At 42.6% G+C, this 22,320-nt stretch overlaps 1 protein-coding gene across 1 annotated transcript in view; it reads left to right on the top strand.

The window, feature by feature from the left end:
- Window positions 1-22,320, top strand: part of lrig1 (leucine-rich repeats and immunoglobulin-like domains 1) — a 33,536-nt gene that overhangs the window by 3,726 nt on the left and 7,490 nt on the right. The window contains exons 2-10 of the mRNA XM_083533468.1: window positions 8,865-8,936; window positions 10,589-10,663; window positions 13,859-13,996; window positions 14,577-14,720; window positions 16,603-16,746; window positions 17,232-17,375; window positions 17,527-17,670; window positions 19,690-19,770; window positions 22,089-22,160. Of these exons, the coding sequence (XP_083389594.1) occupies window positions 8,865-8,936; window positions 10,589-10,663; window positions 13,859-13,996; window positions 14,577-14,720; window positions 16,603-16,746; window positions 17,232-17,375; window positions 17,527-17,670; window positions 19,690-19,770; window positions 22,089-22,160 (1,014 nt within the window). The remainder of the gene's footprint in view (window positions 1-8,864; window positions 8,937-10,588; window positions 10,664-13,858; window positions 13,997-14,576; window positions 14,721-16,602; window positions 16,747-17,231; window positions 17,376-17,526; window positions 17,671-19,689; window positions 19,771-22,088; window positions 22,161-22,320) is intronic.

The raw sequence follows: 22,320 nt of genomic DNA on the forward strand, positions 1-22,320 counted from the left end.
ACACCTAGACACATTTGGTCCAAGATGGCCATCTTTTTTTTGTTGTTTTTTTTCTTTGAAGGCCAAGAGAAAGCAGTGACTGGAGACATACCAGAGAGGAATCTATCTTTGATGGTTATCAAAAACAGTTTCAATGAGGAGCTAACCTTTTGAAGCTTCTCGTTATCAGCTCGCTTAGTAGAACCTTTAAAGGTCCGTTTCAAAATATGGAGTCTTTTTTAAGTCAATTTAGTAGATTTCGGACATATTTCAAATGTATTAGATCTATAATATTTCTTTAAACAATTTATATCACTACATCAAATCCTCATAATTGAATCAAATCTCACCCGATTGCGACGCTCAGCAAAACTTTTGGCCAATTTGTTTCACTCACATATTTGACATTTGCTGTTCTAGAAACCCATTTTTGGTTAAAATATATGCGCTACAACTTCACAGCTACAATTAAGCTTCAGGATTTGTATAAATGTTTATAAAATGCCACTGATGATAAACAGTGATGAACTGTATAATTATTATAATATCAGTAATCAGCACAGTAATCCGGTCTTTACTTTCTTTTATATACTGTAAAGATTTAATTGACAAATGACAGCGGCGTAGTTGGTGTTCACAACATTGACTTACGAAACCATTTGAACACCGAAGGACAGGCGTGTCCGACAATATTTTGTGCCTAACGCGTGTCAGGGATGACTGGAAGTGAATCACGAAAACCTGACAGAGCTGTTTAGGTGAGTTGAGTGCTGAGTGAAGGAAACTGTTTCATTGTTAGGTCACATCCTTGAGCGAAGTTGAAAAAGACGTTCTCAGGAACAGACTTGCAAAACTTCGGCTTATGTTGCTGAAGACTTTTTTTTTTTCATGGTTGAGGACCTTCGTTTTTTAAAGCAGAAATGTCAGTGCATGGGTATCGTGCAAGCTTTCGGATACCAGGCTACGACTGGTAAAATGTCATCCTCTCCACCTCTTAAACTTCAGAATAGGCCTAAATACTACCGAGTGCAAATCCACACAGTACTCCAACCAAGGATCTAGGGTTACAGAACCCTGTGGAGAACTTCTTATGGACTGGCCCTTCTTCCCTAATGACAAGGGATCTAACAGTTCAGATGGAGACATGAATCTTGGGTGATGTAGCTGAGAAACTGTCACAGCCAGAAGTCACACACCATACTGACATTAACACTTTTGTTTTTCCTTTTTACACCTTGCCCACATAAAATCCAGACACAGATAATCGAACATTTGTATAAGTCTCTTGCGATTTGATAACCTAAGATATACTCTGTAATCCAATGTATGCTCGATACGAGTTCAGATTTCCTTTTACATGCGTATTCATGGTTTGGATCTCATATTTCTAGCAGATATTACATCATTGACAACTATAATAAAGTGGCTAAAGTTGTAATAGATCAAATATTATTAGCTGGGAAGTTTCCTTAATTATTTTATCATATCTGTAGCAAGTCCATCTCTTTTTCAGATTGTTAATACTGTTGGTGTTTACATTTGAAGGGGTAACATTAAATCATTTAGCTGACGGTACATGACCTCATGTCTTTTATGAGAGATAACTGAGGACGTCCTAGTAGTCAAATCCGGCTGGACAGATTTCATCCCGTCGGATTTTGTGGCCAAACAAAGTTTGCACGGCCGAAAAGAAGCGGTCACATGACTGGGAGATTTCAGGTCGAGGAAGTTGTCACCTCTTGAAAGACAAATACTCGACGTACCAGATTTTAAAGGTGAGGAATTTAAGCCGAAAAAATTCGGCCAGCACTTCCTAGGCAGCAGTAGAGAAACTGGAGCATGAGGAAGTAAACATCTTTGCTGGACAGGATTTGAGAATTCCCCCTTAAAAAACAAAAAAACAACAACAAGCCTTTGTTTCCTCTTGCCCTGTACCTACATGGTCAAGTTTTTCCAAGGTGTCCTTCGAATATTCGTCCGTAATGGTGAAGTCACAAAAAGGACCTCTGATATGTCCCAGTTGTCTAAACACTTTTCTTGCATTTCAGGGCTCCCCAGTGTCTTCTGGGAAAGAACACACCACTTGTAGCATAACTGAGAAGTCAGACTAGGTCTTAATCACCAATGAGGTCAGGTATATTTAGGCTCATTTCATATGCTAGCATGACTTATAAGGTTGGGGGTTGTTATGAGATATCGATGTTGCCTGGTCGTGTTTAATGCACACCATAATGTTCCTGTGGTCATCATCATAGCTTGCTAAGATTGTCAGCTTTAAGCCTAGTATCCTAGTCATTCATTCTTTCTGGTTTTATAGTGGAATAAGATACTATAAATTTTTTTCTTATATCACATGATGCTTTCCAAGACCATCAAGCTGAATTCATATCCAATGGATTCTGGTGCAAATCTCTTACCACTTTTCCCAGCTCAAGCAATCCGAGATATCCTACCATTTCACATGTGCATCGGATTGGAATCACGCTATCCAATGCTTTTGCTCGTCTAAACGCCATCATTCCGCCTATGTTTGTGTTAAAGAACAAGTAGCCATGTTTTCCAGTCGACCACTGCATGGGGAAGAAAAAAGGACACTATGCTAATCGAACTCGGTGTGACTCATCACCATCCTCAATTGTTGAAAGAATAGGGCTTCAGTCTTTGGCTCCCCCACTCAGCCCTCCCATACTGCCTTACAGGGTCATGACCCCTGACCCAGAATAGCATACTGGGTGGCTTTTGCAAGAGAAGGAGGATGTGTTTTTCCGTGATTTGCATTTGTAGGGTGTCCTTTGCTTGTCAGAAGTGTTGGTAAGCAATCTGTGTTTATTGGTGCATGTAGAATGTTGGGGGCCTCAGGTCCTAAATAGGATTTGAAAGATGGCGTCACCGAGCGCTTGATTAGCACCTCGTGGCTTGTCGTGCAGGAGTTTGTTTATTTTTTCAATATAAATCCTCGCTGAAGAGTTGACGATGTGGTTCCGTACGCGGCCGCAAATTGAATTTGCACGCTTTATTGGTAAAGCCCAGAGGTTTGACACAAAGTCTTGTGATCCAGAGCTTTGGGGGTGGGGGGCTGTAGAGAAAGTTGAAACCCAAACCGGTTTGCTCCAGGTGTGCGCTGTAGCCTGGAGCTCTGTGTGTGTGTGAGTGTGTGAGGGAGAGAGAGCATGTGAACGTGTGCATGTTTGCTTTATCAGAGCTAGTTGAGGGCCTGGCTGTGTTTAGCTTGGCTTGCCTGGCACTGAGATTAACAGCCTCCTGCGTTCAGCCCTCGTGTTTTCAAGGACGCCGAGTCGCGATCGGACGATGTATCACGTTTTATAAAAATTTTTTCCTTCTTCCTCTATCAACTGCTTAAATCAGAAAAACATGAATTACGGCTAGAGCAGATGAAGGGCGGAGAGTCAAACCCAGGCACCTTATCCGGAACAGAAATGACAAATAATGACGATAAGCAAATAAAAATAAACATACGGTTATAGTCGCATTTCATTTCGCTAACTGATGTCGCCGACTGCTCTCGACCTTTCGAAGCGATTTGGATTTGAACCAAAATTTCCGTCTTCAGACTGAGTGTAGCCGAGCACCTCATATCTAAGGCCTTTGTTTTAGGAGAATGTCTACAAAGTGAGCTTGATGGATGAATCATCTCTGAATTCTGTACATCTGGTAAGAGTTTGGAGATCTGGAAAAGAAATTAGGGGGAGAGAGCTGAAAGGGGGGGGGTTGGAAAAGGAGGAAAAAAAACGAGAGCATAGGGCTTTGAGGAACACCCCCCGCACACACACACACACACACACACACACACACACACACACAAACACACACACACACACACACACACACACACACACACACACACACACACACACACACACACACACACAGCAGGCCTAGTCCTGTTAGTGAAAAATCACAACCTGGCACATCTTATTGTGTAGGAGACCCAGCGACTTGCAGCACTTATGACTAGTTTATGACGAGGGAGTAGTGGCTCTTGAAGACACTTGATATTTTATCCATGTTATTGAAAATCTTTGAACGTAATGATGTTATTGGATAAAAATAAAACCTGAAGAAACATCTCAGTCGCTTCCTAGATAAAAATGTACCGTTTCCCATCAACCAGTGTTATTGAGTGTTATTTCTTGTAAAGAATAAAATCAAATATTACAATAAGATGCAGAAATTGCTGAATTGGGTGACAAGAAAAATGCACGATCCTAATTGGTTCATCTTGTACTGCATGTCATTATTGCATCTGGCAGCCAATCCAACCTGATTTTAACCAAACCAATTATGATGATCTCAGGTTCTTGGCTTTCTTCAAACAAAGTTAGAAGAAAGAATATCCCAGAATATCTGAGAACGGATTTAAGTGTTGCACGGAAATTTGATGGATCCACGATCCTTTGAAAATACATACATACAGTAACAGAGTCCTGGCTGCCCTCTGACCCTGACCAAGTCCCTCCTCCTTTCTCCTGTAGAAGTTTGTCTTTCTTACAGTTCTCAGATGTATCCAAGCAGATCAGCTTGTTGCGTAACACAATTTACACACTTAAGATTCCCTCAGTTGTATTGGCGATGTAAAAGTTACGTCTTTTTCATAATAAACTTAGCGAATAAGGGCTAACGAGTGCTCGATTTGGGCGCACAGCTGTATTTATTATCTTCTGCAATAAATCTTGGATGTCGTCTTTCCGAACACACCATGAAACAATGTGCTTTTTTTGTTTGTTTTTTTAAGCAAAATTTTTTATCAATTTCTTGCACTCTTTCAGCCTCACTCTCTTTCTCTCTGTATGTGTGTGTGTTGTGTCAGACTCTTGCCTCGGCGTCTGCATGGCTCCGGATCGTTCCGTGCCCGGGGCCAGAGCAGACCCTTTGCCCGTTGCAGCATGTGCGCTTTGCTCTTTCGTTTATTCAGCATCTGTGCACATGGGCCCAAGATGTGATTTTCCTCAGCTTCAGATACAACAACAAAGTCAGAAAGAAAGAAGAAGAAAAAAGAATTCCACGCTAATCAGCTCGCCATTAACTTCTCGTTAGAGCGCAGAGGTTTTTTTTTTTGGGGGGGGGGGGGGAGGGGGGTCATCAAGGTTCTTGCAAGGCTTATACACATTTATGTACAGCAGTGTTTAGTCTGGTAGAAGAAGCCTCTGGATTCCCTATCAGCCCCGTTGCCGGGCTGTAAAAACCCTTTATGACAGGAAAAGCGAAGGAGAAAATGAGAGAGAGAGAGAGAGAGAGAGAGAAAGTGATGCGAAGAGAAATCGGTGTGGCTCGCTAGCGGCCTTCTCTGGTTTTGTCTTTCTTTGACTATTTGACTAGTTTATAGCCGTCTGAAAGGGGACGCGTTAAATCGCTGCTCTGTCTACCAGCTGCGTCATAAAGCCCCGTCACCGCTATCACTTCACACTTCTCAGGAGCGAAGTGCACGCCGGCCGTGTCCGCCATAAAGATCGGCCAGATAAGCAGCAGTATCACTTTGCTACGTTATGAATCATGGGACTTGAATTCATGCGGGTTTTTTTAATGGATGGTAGACGTTTTTATTGATTAATCGGAACCGACATGGCGGGAAAACCTACTTCATAACTGCTCAACAGTCATCGATTATTTCTGTTGCTAATCATTGTCCGAATAGGTTTGACCCCTTTAAAAAAATGATGTCTCTTCCGGCGATCGTTTCCTGGTATAGGAAATCGGTCATTTGCTTAAGAAGGCAAGGAAGGGATAAAGGAAATGGTGGGGGGTAAAGTGAGGATGATTAATTGACTACGGGAGGGCGATTGTCTCCCTGGGAAACACAGGTTTTTACAGGATTTTTAAGTAAAAGGTGTCTGCTGCACAAGCTTCACCCTGAGGCTTATGGGAACCCGAAAATGCAACGTCTGGCGTCTGATGCCAAGTTTGACTGATTACGGCAATCGAAACCTTCGCCGTCGCATCTCCAAGATTTCTGTTCGAACACGTTTGATAGCCACAGAATTATTTTTTGCACCTTTACCAATCATTTTTGGAAACAGCCCGGCTTATCTCATCTATAGGACAATGACTGCTACATTTTTTCATGCCTGATGCACAGCTGCAGGGTGGGTTTTTGGCAAAACTCATTTGACCTGGCATTAGTCATTTTTTACAAAATATAAAGGGTACAAACATCTACAGTTTAACAGTAGTGTTTCTTCAATGCCTAAAATAAAGTTATTAACTTATATTATTAACTTCACCTGACACAAGCAGTAGTTTGAAAGTTAAGGTACTCTGAAAGAGCAGCTAAAAGACCATGGTTACATATAAGAGATATAAAAACAATGTCTATTTGGGGTAGATTTTTCTGCTGAACCTCAAGGATTTATGATGGGTAAGCCCTTTAACCGTTTAAGAAATGCCTAAGAAACCTTCTCCATCTCTATCTTCAACCCATTGTTCGATCCTCTTAATGACTGACGCCACAAACTGGATAGAAATCAATTCCCACATTTATTGCCAAACTTTGCGGCTGCAGGAGATACATATATATATCTTACTTGGCTAAACTTGAGATCCAGCCTCAAGCTTGGTTTTGACAACCACCTCCTGAAGGAACACATGTATTCACAAAGCCCTAACAGCCCTGGATCTGCAGCGAGGTGGCTGGGAAAAGGGGAGTGTTTACCGCCCAGGCTTCACACACCAGCGGTTGCGACAGCCGTTTGAGTTACGACCTCGGGGTTAAGCAGTAGGTGTGAAAGTGAACGTTATCAGATAAGATAAAGGCGGTGAAATAAAGTCGGGTGACCAGGGCGGATCAAATCAAAGTTATATAAACACTTGTTTCCTTCGCTCCTTGAGCCCGTGGCCTTTCAAGTTGTAAAGTAGAGATACTAACACTGAAAGGCCTTGAATAGGGTTAAGACTTCTGAGTCTTAAGTTTATCCTCAAATACTGAAGCAGAACTTGTGTGGTGTCATGGAGTTGTAAACCAGGCCCCCTAGGCCTCTTCACTTTGCATCAGTACCTGGCTTTACTAACACACTTGTGGCTGAAGGAAGCACCACAATTCTACACAAAATCTAGTGGAACATCTACCCAGAAGAGTAAAGGTTACTATAACAGCAAATGTGGAATGGGATGTTCATACCAATCTAATGGTCACTGGGGACTCCTTCCTTCAATTAATGTCAAGGCAATCTTTTAAAATGTAATAGATGACAACAGTGTCTTTTACTTTTGTGTAAAATCTACAATCAAACTAAATCATGCCCTGGAATATCCATATCAGAAAGTCAGAGCGTCCAAGGTTAAGAATTAAACCCAGTCTGATTTCTGTGTTTTAAAAACAAATAAACTGTCCACAAAAGGTTGACACTGGTGGGTGAGCAGACAGACTTTTGTACTTTCAGTACAAAATCAGCTTCCTCATGGCTTTCTTTCTGAAATGGCGGATATCTGACACCCATGAGTCGCTCGTTGCTCCTGAACAGAGGCTCATTGAGCGCTACCTCGACTTCGGCTCCCTCTGCCCGGCCTTGGTTATGGCTGCTTTTAGCAGCGCAGAACTTGTCCTACATTTGCGCTGATCCCTGTCGCAGATTGCCCGTGTCTGACTTTCCCTTCCGTTTCTGCTCCTCCGTTCTGTCTTCTGTATTCTAACCCCCCTGGCCTTTTTGAGGGAAACCCTGTAATTTTTCACTTTGCTTTAGCATGATTAGGTAATTGCTTTCTGAAGCAAGGATGGCGGTTTTAACACCGCAGCACACAATGGCAGCGGGAGGGCCAAGTGTGATTATAACACACCGTCTTGTCAAAGTGCAGCCTCGGGGGCGCATCGTGCTCCGATATTATCTCCACGCACATACACACACGTACTCATTCCTCTCTTCAACTTATAAGATGGGTTTCTATGTCCACTTATTTATTTCCTAAAGAAAATTATCGATGTTCTGACTCCAACCAAAATGACAAAAAATATAAATACTTCAAACCTGTCTTGTTAGCACAGATTTAAACCGATCTGAAACATAAGGCTTGATGAAGAAATCCCTTTTTAATCTCTTCTGGGATGTTTCTCTAGATCTTGGAGTGTGCTGGTGGAGATTTCGGGAGATTCATTCAGCTACATGGGTATTAGTAAAGTCAGGCACAAGGGAAAACTTCATGCTAGCACACCCAGAGACATCCTTAACAATTGTGTGCCTCCAAGTTTCTGCTAACAGTTTGGGAAAGAACCACTTAAATCGTTTTTTCCTTATATAACATAAGTGTTTGCTAAGCTCCAGCGTCACGTCAGAATGTTTTTTACAGAATATTGAGCTGAATATTAGCGTATTTTGTAGCGTAATCTCGCTAAGTAGCTTCAGCAGAAAGGTTGCGGGTTCAATAATCCGATAAGCGCATCTCTAAAGGTTTGTGTCTTCTACACTCACGTTAATGACCTGCTATTTGTATTTCTCATGTACTTAATCCTGATCGGATCGCTGCTGGCTATCTTGCACACGACTCTTCAAGTCTGCTTTTGTGCATCTGGCACTAAGTCTCTGCTTAATTCTGGAGTAGTTAAGGGGAGTCCTGGCGTCGCGCCGTAATCAATCTCTGAAGCGGGAATAGCTGGAGGCTCTGCTCCACTGCCAAACTCATCCGCTGATTTTTTCGAGACTTAAGACGCAGAAATGAGAAAAGGCGTCGAGATATTAAACGATAAGGGTTTTGTTGATGCAGCGAGCCGAGTGATCATCAGACGTCTGTTTTTGTCTCCCTGGCCTTAATGAAGGAGGAGTGATCAAAGAGAGACGTTCGATCGTGGCAATAGAATGTTCAACATCAACACTAAAGCTGCTACCCAGGTCCTTTGTATTGATCGGTATTGTTTTTTTTCCTCTCTCTCTCCGTTTCAGAAACCTGAGCCACAACCTGCTGACTGCAGTCGATACGGACATCCTCAACAATCTGCCCAACCTTAAAGAAGTGTGAGTAGAACGCTTCAAACTGTCTCTATAGAACTATGGAACATAACGTCTAGATAAAAATTTGTCCAACACCGAACTGAAATCAGATCATAAAACACACAATCTAAAGATCTATCATAGATCTCCTAACTGATCTAGGATCAGTGCCAAACCGCAATCTATCCAATCTTGCTGCGTTTATGCAAAACCAAGACTGTAATCTACATCTATAGCAATGCATCAGTGAATAATAATGAAATATTTTCACAAATTGTGGCTTAAAAGTAATTCTTTGTGGCTAAATCTGAAATCTAACTTCTGGGCCCTTGAGCAAGGTCCTCAACCCTCAAATGCTCAGTTATAAGTTGGTCTGGAAAAGGGCATCTCCCAAATGGCAAAAATGTGAATGTCATTGTAGCCTTTGCAGTGAGCATATATAGTGAACAAAACAGCAAGGGGTTGATTATTGTTGGCAAACAATTTTTTTACATTTGTATTGACAGACAGACAGAGACAGACAGACAGACAGACAGACAGACAGACAGACAGACAGACAGACAGACAGACAGACAGACAGACAGACAGACAGATAGATAGATAGATAGATAGATAGATAGATAGATAGATAGATAGATAGATAGAAATAAGAACACATTCTTTAGATTGAACATCTGGAATTATGATATAATTTGTCACTTTTGTCATAAATGGATGGACAGACAGACAGACAGACAGACAGACAGACAGACAGACAGACAGACAGAAAGAGTTAAAAGAGGCTTTCGATTCTTCCAAAATCCAATGTGCTCTTTTAATACAGATGTATATTTTTTGTATACAGATATATTATATACAATCATTATTAATCAACTGACCAGTCAAAATGTCAATATGTTTAATTATAGGAATAATGTTTACTGGTGGGTGGATAATTCAATATATTATAATAAATATATTAACCATATTTGAATGAATACATTTTTTTTTTATTATTTACTTCAACATTTGGTTGATTCATACCCACCTGCACACTGCTCTTTCTATAACTATGGACCGGGTAGCATGCGGCACTGGATGCTATCTGTCGCCTTCCACATACATGAGACTTACATAGAGACTTGTCACTATTGGCTTTGACTGACAGAGTCGGCCATCCCTTGTAATTTTTTTGGTTCCTAAAACATGGCCGATGATGTGTGGGAAGCTCTGCAGAAACGCAGTCATGAGTTTAATCACACGTGTCACATCCAGTGCAGTAGTTAATGATTTCATAGCCTAACTGTCACTCAGCTTTATTGGGCACTTAAGGCTTTTTGTCGGAGGCTATTGTTCTCAAAGTGGGGGGAATTGGGAGTGAAGAGGAGGTTTGCTATAACAAGGCCTTTCCATCATCACCCGACACCACTCACTAACCTGCCCTGTAAATATTTTATACGCACAGGGGCTGCAGCTGGCCACGGGCCAGAGCGCTTCACTCTTCCTCGCTCCGCTCCCTCGCTCCGCTTTTCTCACCATCATCTTTACGCGTATGCTGCAAATAATTCTGTGGTCCTCCTGCTTATGAACAATCATACATCGCATTGATTTTTTCTGCTCTATGTATGCCTCTGATTAAATACCTCGGCCTCCGTTTCGACGTGTAATTAAACCGTCTTCTCGTGTTTGACCCACAGGAGACTGGACCACAATGAGCTGACATCAATCCCCGAGTTTGGCAGCGCCGCGCCAGCCATTGTCACTCTCCATCTGTAAGCCAACACCTTCGAGCTGTGTATTCTCGCACACTGAAGCTCCAGCTACTCTTAAAGATTTGTCTATATATATATATATATATATATATGATACATAATATTGATGAAGTGGAACTTGATAAATGTAGGAAAAGCATGCTGTGTGCTGTATCAACTTTAATGTGTCTGTGGTATTCGTTTCAGGTTCTGTGTTTATGCAAAATTGTTCAAAAATATAGATTTTTCAAGATACAGCCCCCTACAGGACAGTCTACATAGTACACCTGGATATTTGGATTGGACGTAAAGTGTCGAATCAGTTTTATATTGAATATTAACGCTTTATATGAATGCACTCATTCAGTTTAAGTTATAATAGCAACTTAAACGTGGACGTGTGCAGCAGGTTAGGTACCGGTTTGGGAAGGAATCCTCCAGTGTCAGTGCTTTGTAGCAATCAGGTGACGTGAAAAGCTGCGAGAGGGAGAAATAGAGATTCTGGTAAGGGAACGTAACAACGGGAACAATGCGAATATAAAAAAGGAATAATAATTAGACGTCATTTAATAACAAGTCCAATATTGTTTTTATAATCTGCAAATTGCGGGAATAAAACTGTTAAAACCGGAAACAATTCAGGGTGGCGTTATTGATTCTTTTCCTATACCAGCATGTTCGGATGTGTTTTATTGCATACAGTATATCAGAGGGTCATTAGACAAATCCATAGACTTGTGTATAGAGTGTGTGTGTGTGTGTGTGTGTGTGTGTGTGCAGCTCCCCAGTTCATGTCCTCGTATATCTCCATACAGCACGTGTGTGTGCGCGCCAGTCGTCCCTGTATCACATTCCCTTTCTCTGTAATATATCCTCACTGCCAATGTGTCATCCATTTGAGCAGTCAAGTGATCCCTGTCCTGATTGCTCTCGGCTGTGCAGTCATGGTGTAACCTTATTGATTTACATTTATTCATCATTCTCTTTCATTTAAAAAAATAAAAAAACGTCTCAAACCGCTGATTTGCTGACGGTGTGGACGAGCTTGAGCGTTTGACATTGGGTTGTGTTACAGGTTGCGTGAGTTTGGGATTTCGCAGCGTTCTGGTCCGGGATGTGAATCCCGGAGTTGCTTTTTTCGGCCTGGTTCGAGGCCTGTTGCCGTGGAGTGCTGTTGCATGCTGGGTAAAAATCTATCTTTACTTAGCAGTGGAGAAGCTGGAGAAGGGCGACAGCTGGAGCAGTAAATCAAGCGGCTTACTGTAAAACGAATCAGAGGAAAGCAGGGGGGCTGTAGGGGTCGATGTGATGTCATGTGACGCGCACAAAGAGGCGGATGGAAAGAGATGAGATGACCAGCGAGGGCGCGAGGGCAGGCGTGGGATTCGAATTCAGAGCTTTCGAACTGTGCACTTTTTTTTTTTTTTTTATGCTGGCTGAGTGATATGTTGAATCAGGCCACGCCCCCTCCCTCGATCACATCCGGCCCCGGGTTCGGTGTCGTGTTTTTGTTTTTTGATCTGGATGCGGGTCAGCAGCTGTTTAACCTGCTGTTCAGTGCAGCCTCAGAGCTGTAGGAGCAACAGGAACGCCCCCGTGCTCATCCCTCACCATCGCGCCATCCTTCTCTCCCCCTCGTTTTTTTTGTTTATTCAGGTGCGATGGTGGAAGGAATGCTCTCTTTTTCTGTCTCGCTAGCTCTCTGTCACTCTTCCTCAGTCCTTTCTTCGAAAACATCCAGCAGGGGTGGCGTGTGAGCGTTTGCGTGCGTTTGCATGCCTTCGTGGGAAAGACCTCAAATAGTCCCAGGATAAATATAGCAATAATAACGTATTCTAATGAACTTAATAGCTAACAGCTAACTTGTTAGCCACGTTTTCCCGGCATATTCGTGCCAATTAGCGTCTGAGACACAGACACCATGTTTGAGATCATTTCAGAAGATATATCGAATACCGACAGCCGATTATCTTCATCATAAATGAACTCATTATTAGGTTTTAAAGCCGTACGCTAGACTGGACCACCGTGTGTAAGATACATTTAATAAGAGTTTCCTGGTTGCACTGGGTTCTTTGGCTTCGAGATCTGGCTCTGAACCCAAAACCAACAACTCCAGATGTGGACCGAAAGGCTTTGACCTTTTCATGCTTTTCGAATGCAAAGGCGTCAAGGAAAGCACAGCGCCGATTCCCATCCCAAAATCGATTCTCAGGCTGAGGAAGAAACAAGAAGACGCAAATAGCAAATGTGAAAATTCCCCTGGAGGAGGAGGCTGTTACAGTAGCCATACCCCACCCCACCCTATTGCACGTCGCTTTGACCAGCTGGGAAAGACCTACAATCAAAAGTTCATCCTGAGATTACATTTCCAAATGTGGAAATGTGTGTTATTCATGTTTTTCACTTGATAAGACATGTTCCGCAGTTAATTTCGGCCCAGACCAATCGCAGATGTTTTCACTTTCCGCCTCGAAGACACCTGACCAATCATCGGGGAGTGTTATTCTGCAACTTCGTATTACTGCAGTAATCAGAGTCACCGAAGTGATTTTCTAAACGACTAGAATATATACGATCTCGGTTTTATGACATCATTAATTTTGACTGATCATGCTACGATATGCAAATGATCTGACACTGGTGTAGAAGTTTAGCCGAATGTGTGCTAAATCTATGTAGTTAGCTTGTATCGCTATTGGTGATTTAGTAATTGATGTATATATAATGACAGGTTTGTCTGCTATTGTATATATACTATAGTTGACGACAATTTAAAAAAAGAACGGATTGACCAGGTGACATGAAGCTTCAACCGATCAGCAGTGTTCGTTACGGCACACCGCCATCCAGTCGCTCTTGAGTTCCAGGGAAGACTTTTATTATGGAAATCGTTTTATTTCTCGAAAAGATTTTTGTGGTGAAAACATAACTAGTTCCTGGATATCTAGCTAGCATTAACACAGTACCTGGCATGCTTTATTGTACAACAAGGTTGCCAAATATTATGTAAATTAAGAATACTTAGCATCAGAAATACGCTAAATCTGACAAATACTCGAGGTCCATGTCAGTTTTCCTCTCCATAGAGTCCTTGAGTGTCCCATAGCGCATTTTATTTCAGTTCCATGGGACACGTCGTTTCCCGGTGTATTCATTTCTAACCAATAAAACGTGTCAGACATATTAATAGCATCTCTTATCTCTCTCTCCCAGGCACCATAATAAGATTAGCAGCGTACAGGGCAGCCGTCTCCAAAACCTCACCCACCTGGAGACTCTGGATCTGAGTAATAATGACATCATCGATGTGAGAGAACATTGCTTCCCTCGTGGCCTTCGTGTCCAAGAGCTGTGAGTCAATCGTCCTGTCCTTCTCTCCATATTTTCCTTTCTCTCGAACAAACCCCCTGAACACCAACCCCAAAGTTTTTTTTTTTTACTCACTTTTTCATTGTCTGGACACCACAAATCGAACCTTCCGTCTCGGCTCATGCTTTTGATCGTCACCACAACCAAATTACTAGTGTGTGTAAAACACACTTGGCCAATAAACCTGATAAAATTCTATAATAAATAAAATTCTGATTCTAGGAACAGTTAAGTCGAAGATACTCGAGTTGTGGATTTGATTTGCAGCATTTTCCGAATCTTTTCCACAAATTTCCCTGAACCTTTTTTTTTCCTTTTCAAAAAGTGGAAGCAAGCCATGGAAATCTTTCAGACTGTGCATATTTAATGACAATTAAACTTTAAAACTAAATTATATACACAAGTTATATATGGTTAACGCCGCAATTTTCTATCCAGGGCGTATTCCCACCCGGTATTCCAGGGACAGCCGCCAGATAAAGCATATACTATAGAGTAGTACTGTCTTATTAGACTGTAATGTGTGGAATTGAAAATGTTTTTTTGTTTTTTTTTTCCTCAGGGTGCTGAGCAGTAATAAAATCGTACACCTGGAGTTCGGAGCGTTCAGGAACCTGAATGACACTCTGCAGGTCCTGAGGCTCGGCAGGAACCGGCTCACCCAGCTGCCTGTCAAGGGCCTCGAGCTTCCCCGACTAATGCAGCTGTGAGTAAACTTGCGCACACACACACACTTTCTCTAGACGGAACGTGACCTGAACTCACCTGCATACATCAATCAACTGTTTTTTACACTTCGCTTCATACATCCTGGATCCTAAAATGATTACACTTGGTGGTTTGTTTGTGAATAATTCTACATGTTTAATTATGCAGGCTGGAGGGACACAAGGGCCAAAAATGTGTTGTGTAGAAGAAATAAAAATGTGTGGCAAAGACAGACTGAGGGAATTAGTTGAAAACAAGTTAATTACAGAGCAATAAATCAGGTGTTAATAACTATTATGTTTATGCAGCTGTGTGCGCTTGTGTGTGTGTGCACATGTAAGCGTGACAACCTGTGGCCGCAGGATAATCGCATATTTGATCCAATCAGCACTCCTCGATACAAAACGCTCCACCTTAGCAGTACAGGTGTTGAATTCTGGCTCTACAGGATCTAAAAACCGTCTTGAACCCTCGACACAGGAACTATAGCAGCTCTAATGTTTTTTTTTTAAAAAGGGAACAAAAAATACTGGAAAATAAAATGTTTGTGGGTTTCAGTGTTTTTTTTTTTTTTTTTTTTTTTAAAGGTACAATGGAAACATGCCTGAACTCTGAATTGTGAGTTCCTGAAAATGAATGGGGGGGGAATTTATTTTCCAGGCTTTCTGTTAAGGCTCCTGTGTTAGAAACATGGTTCTGGGGTTTTCTAAAAGTGCCAGGGTTTGTACAGTGAACATCTTGAGTGTAAAAACCTGGAAAAGAAGTATCTCAAAATGTACGTGTTTCTGAGAAAATTTCTTCAAAATGGCACGTTTCTGAAAATGGTCCGGTTGTGTAAATTGTTCCAGGATTCCCGAAAAAACACTTTCTTTGGGAAGTTCCTGAGTGTCTTAAACGGTTCTTGATTGCCTGCAAATATTCCGGAGTTATTGAAAGAATAGTTCCTTAAGGAAAAAAAAAAAAAAAACCCTGTTCTGAAAAAATATTCTTTATCAGCTCAAGAAAAACATACCCATAGTTTGTAACTTCCTAAAAATTGTTGAAAAAGTGTGCTGAAAAATTTTCTCGCCCCCAGTCCTCACACCTGGAACGAAAGTGTGCTGTTCATCTAAAGAGGGTGCCCTCACGGCCATTATTCTCCCTGTCTCTTTATGGCTGTAGGCATGCTTTGTTCTTCGGGTTTCGGGTGTTACTGTAACTCCAGTCTGATTGTAGCGACAGGGTGGTGAACACAAAGCCACCACCGGGATGTTTTGGGTCTCGCTTTGCTCTTAGGCACTACACACACTTCAGCCATCGCACCTGGGTGCTGTATCTGGTTCCTCAAAGCCACAAACCTTTGTGTGTGTGTTCTAATGGAAGAGTGACACGTGAAGGAGACTCACTCAGAAGATGAACATCTGCCAAAAGAATGTTAATCGGCTCCATATTACTGTCTGTTGTCCTTTTGCGAAGCGCTTCATATTTGCGTGAGCTGTGTTCGAGTTCCGAGTTCATTTCCGAGACCAGCAGCTCGGATGATGGCACAGCTGCAAGACAAATCGCAGAACAAATCAATTGAATCGAATCAAATAAACGCATCATAATAAGTTTCTGAAGTTACGACGTAATGCTGTGAGGAGATTCATTGAACAATTACGGAAGGAGTCTCCAGGTCGAGTGTCTGGACAGGGCAAAGCCTTCAGGACAGGATTTTCCCCTGTGTGGTTTCAGTTTTTTACTTAGTAAACGCTCCATTATCATCATTACACACCTATAAAATGAATGACACAATGAAAAGTCTAGCATTAGTATTAAGGCAGTTAACTAGTCATTTAGCTATAATTACAGGCTGTCCTCCGTTTCCCTGTGATCTCATCATCCATGTGACTTTTCCACAGAGACCTGAGCAGAAACCGGTTGCGCTTGATAGAAGGACTGACCTTTCAGGGTCTCTCCAATCTGGAGGTGCTAAAGCTACAAAGGAACAACATTAGCAAGCTCACGGACGGAGCATTCTTCGGCCTGGCACGCATGAGATCCCTGTGAGTCTGTTACTGTTTCTTGATATTTGGACGCACACTCAAACATCACTCTGTGTAAAGTCTGTAAAAACTGTTTATCCAGCGATTCTGGGGAAAAAAAATAAAGTCTTAATATTTTTAGTTTCCAGGGTGAAATTTGCATTCGAAGTAACTCAAGTCGCTATGTTTTTATGTACTGTTTGTTCATTAGGGTAATTTCATGTCTGGTATTTAATTAGAATGAGACCGAGTTTGGATGCATGCCAAAACACTTAGCCGTCTTGGTTTAATTTGGAATCATCAATAAATCTGGGACGCATTACCGAAGTTCGAACTCGCCATGTTCGAGACGTCCCAGAGCCAAGTGCAATTTCATGAAAATTTCCCTTAATGCCGAATCATATTTAGAGCCATCCGTCTTCATTTCTGCGCTCTGACAGGTAAATTGCAGCCGGGTTAGTCGTTTAAGCTGTAATAACCCGGCTCTGGCTTTTTCGTCCCCGCAGCCATTTGGACTACAACAGCCTGAAAGAGGTGAACAGTGGCTCTCTGTATGGCCTTCAGTCTTTGCTTCACCTCCATCTGTCCAACAACTCAATCTCAAGCTTCAACCCTGAGGGATGGCGCTTCTGCGAGAGGCTGCGAGAGCTGTGAGTTGTTTTCTTTTTGTCCTTGTATCACCCCTCCGCCATGTACCCCTGAGTCTCAGTGACCTGTATATACTGATTATACAAGAGCATGCAAAGGAAAATCCAATTAATAAGCAGTCAGATTTAATATGAAGGATTTGTGTTCTTGCAGGCATCTGGGCCATAACAACTTGACGAAGCTGGCCGAGGGCAGTTTTGTTAAGTTGGCCAACTTGCAGACCCTTCAACTGAGCCACAACTCCATCAGCAATATAGCAGAGGGGGCTTTTAGAGGGCTGACCTCCTTACGCTTACTGTAAGTGAACACTGTACGTTAATTTTTTAACGATTGGCTAAGTGTCTTGTTTTTTGAGAGGTTCTCATAGCAAAAGCAATGAAAGTCCACCTGTAGGTTGCTAAAAATGGTGGGAATTAAACCCAAACCACAGACAAGCCTGTCAAGACAACACACATCTTTCGTGTTCTTATCAAGAATTCAGAAAATGTTGCCTCTCGTACTTTTATTCTACCATAAGACTTGCATTTGCATTGTTTTTTGGGGTGTGGCATCAGAAAGCAAAGTGTACTTGTTTGGATATTGGGTTAGCCTTTAATTTTTCCACACGTACGCTAACAGTGAAAAGAAGCGTATAATAGATTCGAGGCTAGGCCTGCCTTGTAGCCTCACTAATGCTTTTAGTTTATTCTTAAGGTACTAAATCTAGAATGACAGCTATGGCTTGCGAAAGTCGTTACTTTGCATGGACGTGTTGGGAAAAGTTGCCAGTCGCGTTGTGTCTTTTTGTGAAAGCTCTTTTCTTTTCGCTGTTCGTTCGTCTTTGTTGGCTTGTTGGTTCCCACCGTGCTTCCTGGGTGCATGGCTTCCTGTGCCAGGTATCTCAGGAGAGCCAGGCCATTTAAAAAGGAAAAAAAAAGAAAAAGAATACTTAGTTAAAAAGAAAAGAAAACGACGATGGCACGCACACGGACTTGTGCTCCGGCGTTTCTTGTGTTGCTTACCGACTCATTTGTTCTTGTTACCGCTCCCTTTCTTGCCTCTCCCTCTCACCTAAAGAATAAAGCCTGTGCGTGAAGGCTTTCTCTCAGTAGGGTGCCAGACCTTGGCCTTAACCCCCCTCTTTCACTTCTGATGGCTGAACCATGGGGGAAGGGGCTCCTCGTGTGGGAATGAGAGAGTCTCTGTTTGACCCCCCACCCCTCCTTTCTTCCCTTCCTTTTCTTCTGTCTATTCTTTCAGTCCGTCTCGCTTCATCGCTCTCTCATCCCGCGGCTTGTCCTCCTGTTTGATGTGCTAATCTTTCTACCTCTCTGTGTCTCCGCTGAGAGGTTTTTTTGCGGGGTTATGTGCGCTGCGCTGCGCTACGCTACTGTGCTCGCTCAGCCATCCTAGTAGTGTTCTTTTCTCTTTTTTTTTCTCATTTTTGAAAATCTCTGTATTGTTTGACAAGACAGTTCTAATCTAATCACAGCTTTAGTGTGTGGCGCTGAAAGGGAGCAGGGCAAGCTTTAATTGGTACGCACCGGGTGAGAGAGGAAGGAGCGGAGGGGGGACCGGAGGCCCTGGGCACCACCATTAACGACTCGCCGCTCATTTAGGACCAGCCAGCCAGAAAGAAAGGGAAACTGGCAGCCAATGCAGAGTGAAAAAAGAGAAAGAGAGAGAAAAAGGGAATGAGAGCCAAAGTGCTGTAAAGGGGGAGCTGTCAAACTGCAATGAAAGTTTGGAGGAGTGGGATTGAAAGAGGGGCTTTGAGTGGTGCAAACACACAAAGCAGGACTCGAATGGACTATTTTTTCCCTCCTGCATTTGTTCCACTTTTATTTAAATACTTACAGATGAAGTTTGATTGAAAAGCAAGGGCTGCGAGTTCCCAATAGCGAATGTGATTGCCGGTGTCGCAACCGAAGGAAGGAACTCGCAGGCCGACGCTGGTTTGGTCGTGGTTTTCTTGCACTGTCCGGTGCGAAGTTGCTGACTGATTCATGATGGTAAAAGATTCTGAGGCCTGGGTGCTTGTGTGTGTGTGGCAGTAGCATTCAGCTGTCATGCATTATGCATGCGTTAGCCTAGGCACGGCTGTTTTTCCGCAGCCTCATGCTTCACAAAGGAAAGAATGCATTTGGCTGGCAGAGAGTGAAAAGCTCGATGGTAGAGGGGAAAAAGAGAAAGCGGGATGGAGAGAACTCCTCAGGCCAGGTGTGTGTCTCAGAGTAACATGTGCGCAACCTGTGACTTTCAACCATATGCCTGCCAAGAGTATTGAAAGAGAGAATACTTTATCTGACTTCACACTTTGTTTTTCTGTGCCTATAGGGAGCTTGACCACAATGCCATTTCTGGAACAATCGAGGACACCAGCGGTGCCTTTGCCGGCCTGAAGAAACTCCGGAAGCTGTGAGTCTTTTTCTTTCATCCTTTTTTCTTCTTTTTTTACTCCTCTAAACCCCATCTTTCCTAGTAATTTCAGTAACTGCTGATGAGCCGCACGCCATTTCCATATTAGATCAAGGGCAATCAAAACTTTGAGTCTCAGTCAAACAATAGGAGCTAATGGTATTTGGATCAAATTGGTGCAAACAGTTTCCAAACAGGTGTTTTGAGTGGCACACGTGGTTTAAGAGCAGAAGAACATCACATCACTGCTGAAAGATCAGGAAGACCTTCGAGCTCAACCCCCGAAAAATTCCGACAACTCATGCGTGATGATCTTCGTAAAACAAGCCAAAGGATCTCACTTTAGACAGGTTCTTGTTGGGAAAAGTGCAGCTTTTGGGATCTCTTCGATTCCTGGATCATAAGAATGGAATCCGAGGGAGATTGCTTTAGGACCAGGCTTCCCTGTGCAGATCGTTTCTCTTCTGAACTGAACCTATATCTACTACTTGCCACACCATTTGTCACCAGGACATGCATTTTCCATTGGTCAAGTGGCAACATGGGACCTAATGTTATATGGGATAAAAACTCAAGTGTCTCATCAGTAATTTGAGCTTGTTGCCCAGACCAGACAATGGACCAATGTGCTATCAAAGCAAGAATGAGAATGTTTGGATATCAAGAGTGGAATCAGAGAGACACTATTGGAAACACTTCTAAGAAGGCTTTCTGGTGTATTGCGCAAGGTCTCCAAGTCAGACCCTGCAATTGTGTCAATTAATCCCGAGGGTGTGAAATGGAAGGGTGAAGGGGCATCTGGCCTCATCAAACATCGTGTTCAACCCCTGCCCCGCTCCTTTCATCCCAGTGATGCGCAGTCCTGGCAAAATCCCACTGCAGTCGCTGGTTTCTGCTGTAGAGGCCATTGAGCTGGCATGGGAATGGGCGAGGGTGACGGAACGGAACATCAAAGGGCTTTCCGCCTGCTTTTGTGCCTCTGGACATTCCCATAGAACAATGCGGATGAGAGACGGGTGTGTAGGTTTATCACCCGAATGGATTCTTTGCGGTCGCTTTGTTCCTGTCGTTCTTACTTGCACATTGACGTGACTGATAAAATACCCATCATCCCCTTTCTTTTCTTTTGCACTTCTTTAAAGTGTATTCATCTCCCTTCAGACAGATTGTTTTTAATATCTTTTATTACGCATGGATTGCCCGAGGTTTAGATGCAGATGCACGGCTTTCATAAAATGCTAATAAACAAACAATATTTGACAATTTGTCAGACAGTTATAATGCTGTATATTTTCCAGGAAAGTACAGTCATGCATTTTGACCAGTTGCCTGTAATATACCTGTAAAGTTCAAATCAAAGATGCTACATGAACCCAGAGCAAATAAAACCCTTTAAGTCCCAGACTAGAAGCTGGAGTTAGGCTAGAGGTTTGGGGCTCCTGGCAGTGTTTTTCACTCACAAGTAAAGTTCACTGGGGAGGATCAAGGTTGACTCTAGGTAAGCATACAATACTGTGTGGGTTTAGGTTGATGCCAGGGGAAGGGGAAGCTCAATCTGGTGGTTTAGGATAAGGTCAGGAAAAAAGTACATCTCAATGTGAAAGCTAAGTTTAAAAGATGTGTTCAGAATTAAGCATAAACACAGCATAGAGGTTCAAAATGAAGCCACAGACGAATCTGGGTGGCTGCCCTGGTGATTAGAAGCCTAAGTATATAAGCCTAAGAGAGATGGTGATGTCTTGCTCTTTCAGGAGCTGACAGATCCTGTCTCTCTGTCATATAGATTGTAATAGATTCCACATACTATTTGCTGACAGACATTACATGGTGCCTTAGACTCAGGGTCGAGGAGGGAGCAATTAAAGATTGTGCTGCTTGCGTAGGCAGAATTCAGTCAACAGCATAAATCTTAAATTTTAATCACTTGCCAAAGAAGGTTAAACGAAATAGAACCCACTCAAAAATGAGCAGGTACCAACACATACACAGGGGTCCAGGCAAACGGCTAGTTTATTATTTGCTAGCCAGTCCACGACACGGTCGCTTACAAACCTATAAGCTTCGTACTCTCACTGAAGCCCTATTTCATGAATTTACCCTGCCCTGTTATCACTGCTACATTTAAAAGTTTGCTTTTTGTGAGAACCCCAATCTGTATAAACACGATTAGAATTTTGACTACCGCAATGTCTTATCAATTTAAACCCCACTAATAATTTTTCTTCTTTTCTCTTCCCCCCACCCCTCCCCCAACCATTTATTCAATATTTCCCCAATTTCTTCTTTTCCCATTTATCTCCTATCTCTTGGAATCGCAGGACACTGTTCGGAAACAGAATCAAGTCAGTGGCCAAGAAAGCCTTCTCAGGCCTTGAAGCCCTCGAGCACCTGTGAGTATCCCAAAATGCATTGCGGCCACTGGAGCACTCTGCCAAAAACAGATGCTTGAGAGGGCTGCAAGCAATTTAATAGCTTCTTTGTAAAAGGGGAAGAACGAGGCTGTAGTGTGTGTGTGTGTGTGTGTGTGTGTGTGTGTGTGTGTGTGTGTGT

Source organism: Silurus aristotelis, assembly GCF_946808225.1.
Source record: "Silurus aristotelis genome assembly, chromosome: 28".
Classification (NCBI taxonomy): domain Eukaryota; kingdom Metazoa; phylum Chordata; class Actinopteri; order Siluriformes; family Siluridae; genus Silurus; species Silurus aristotelis.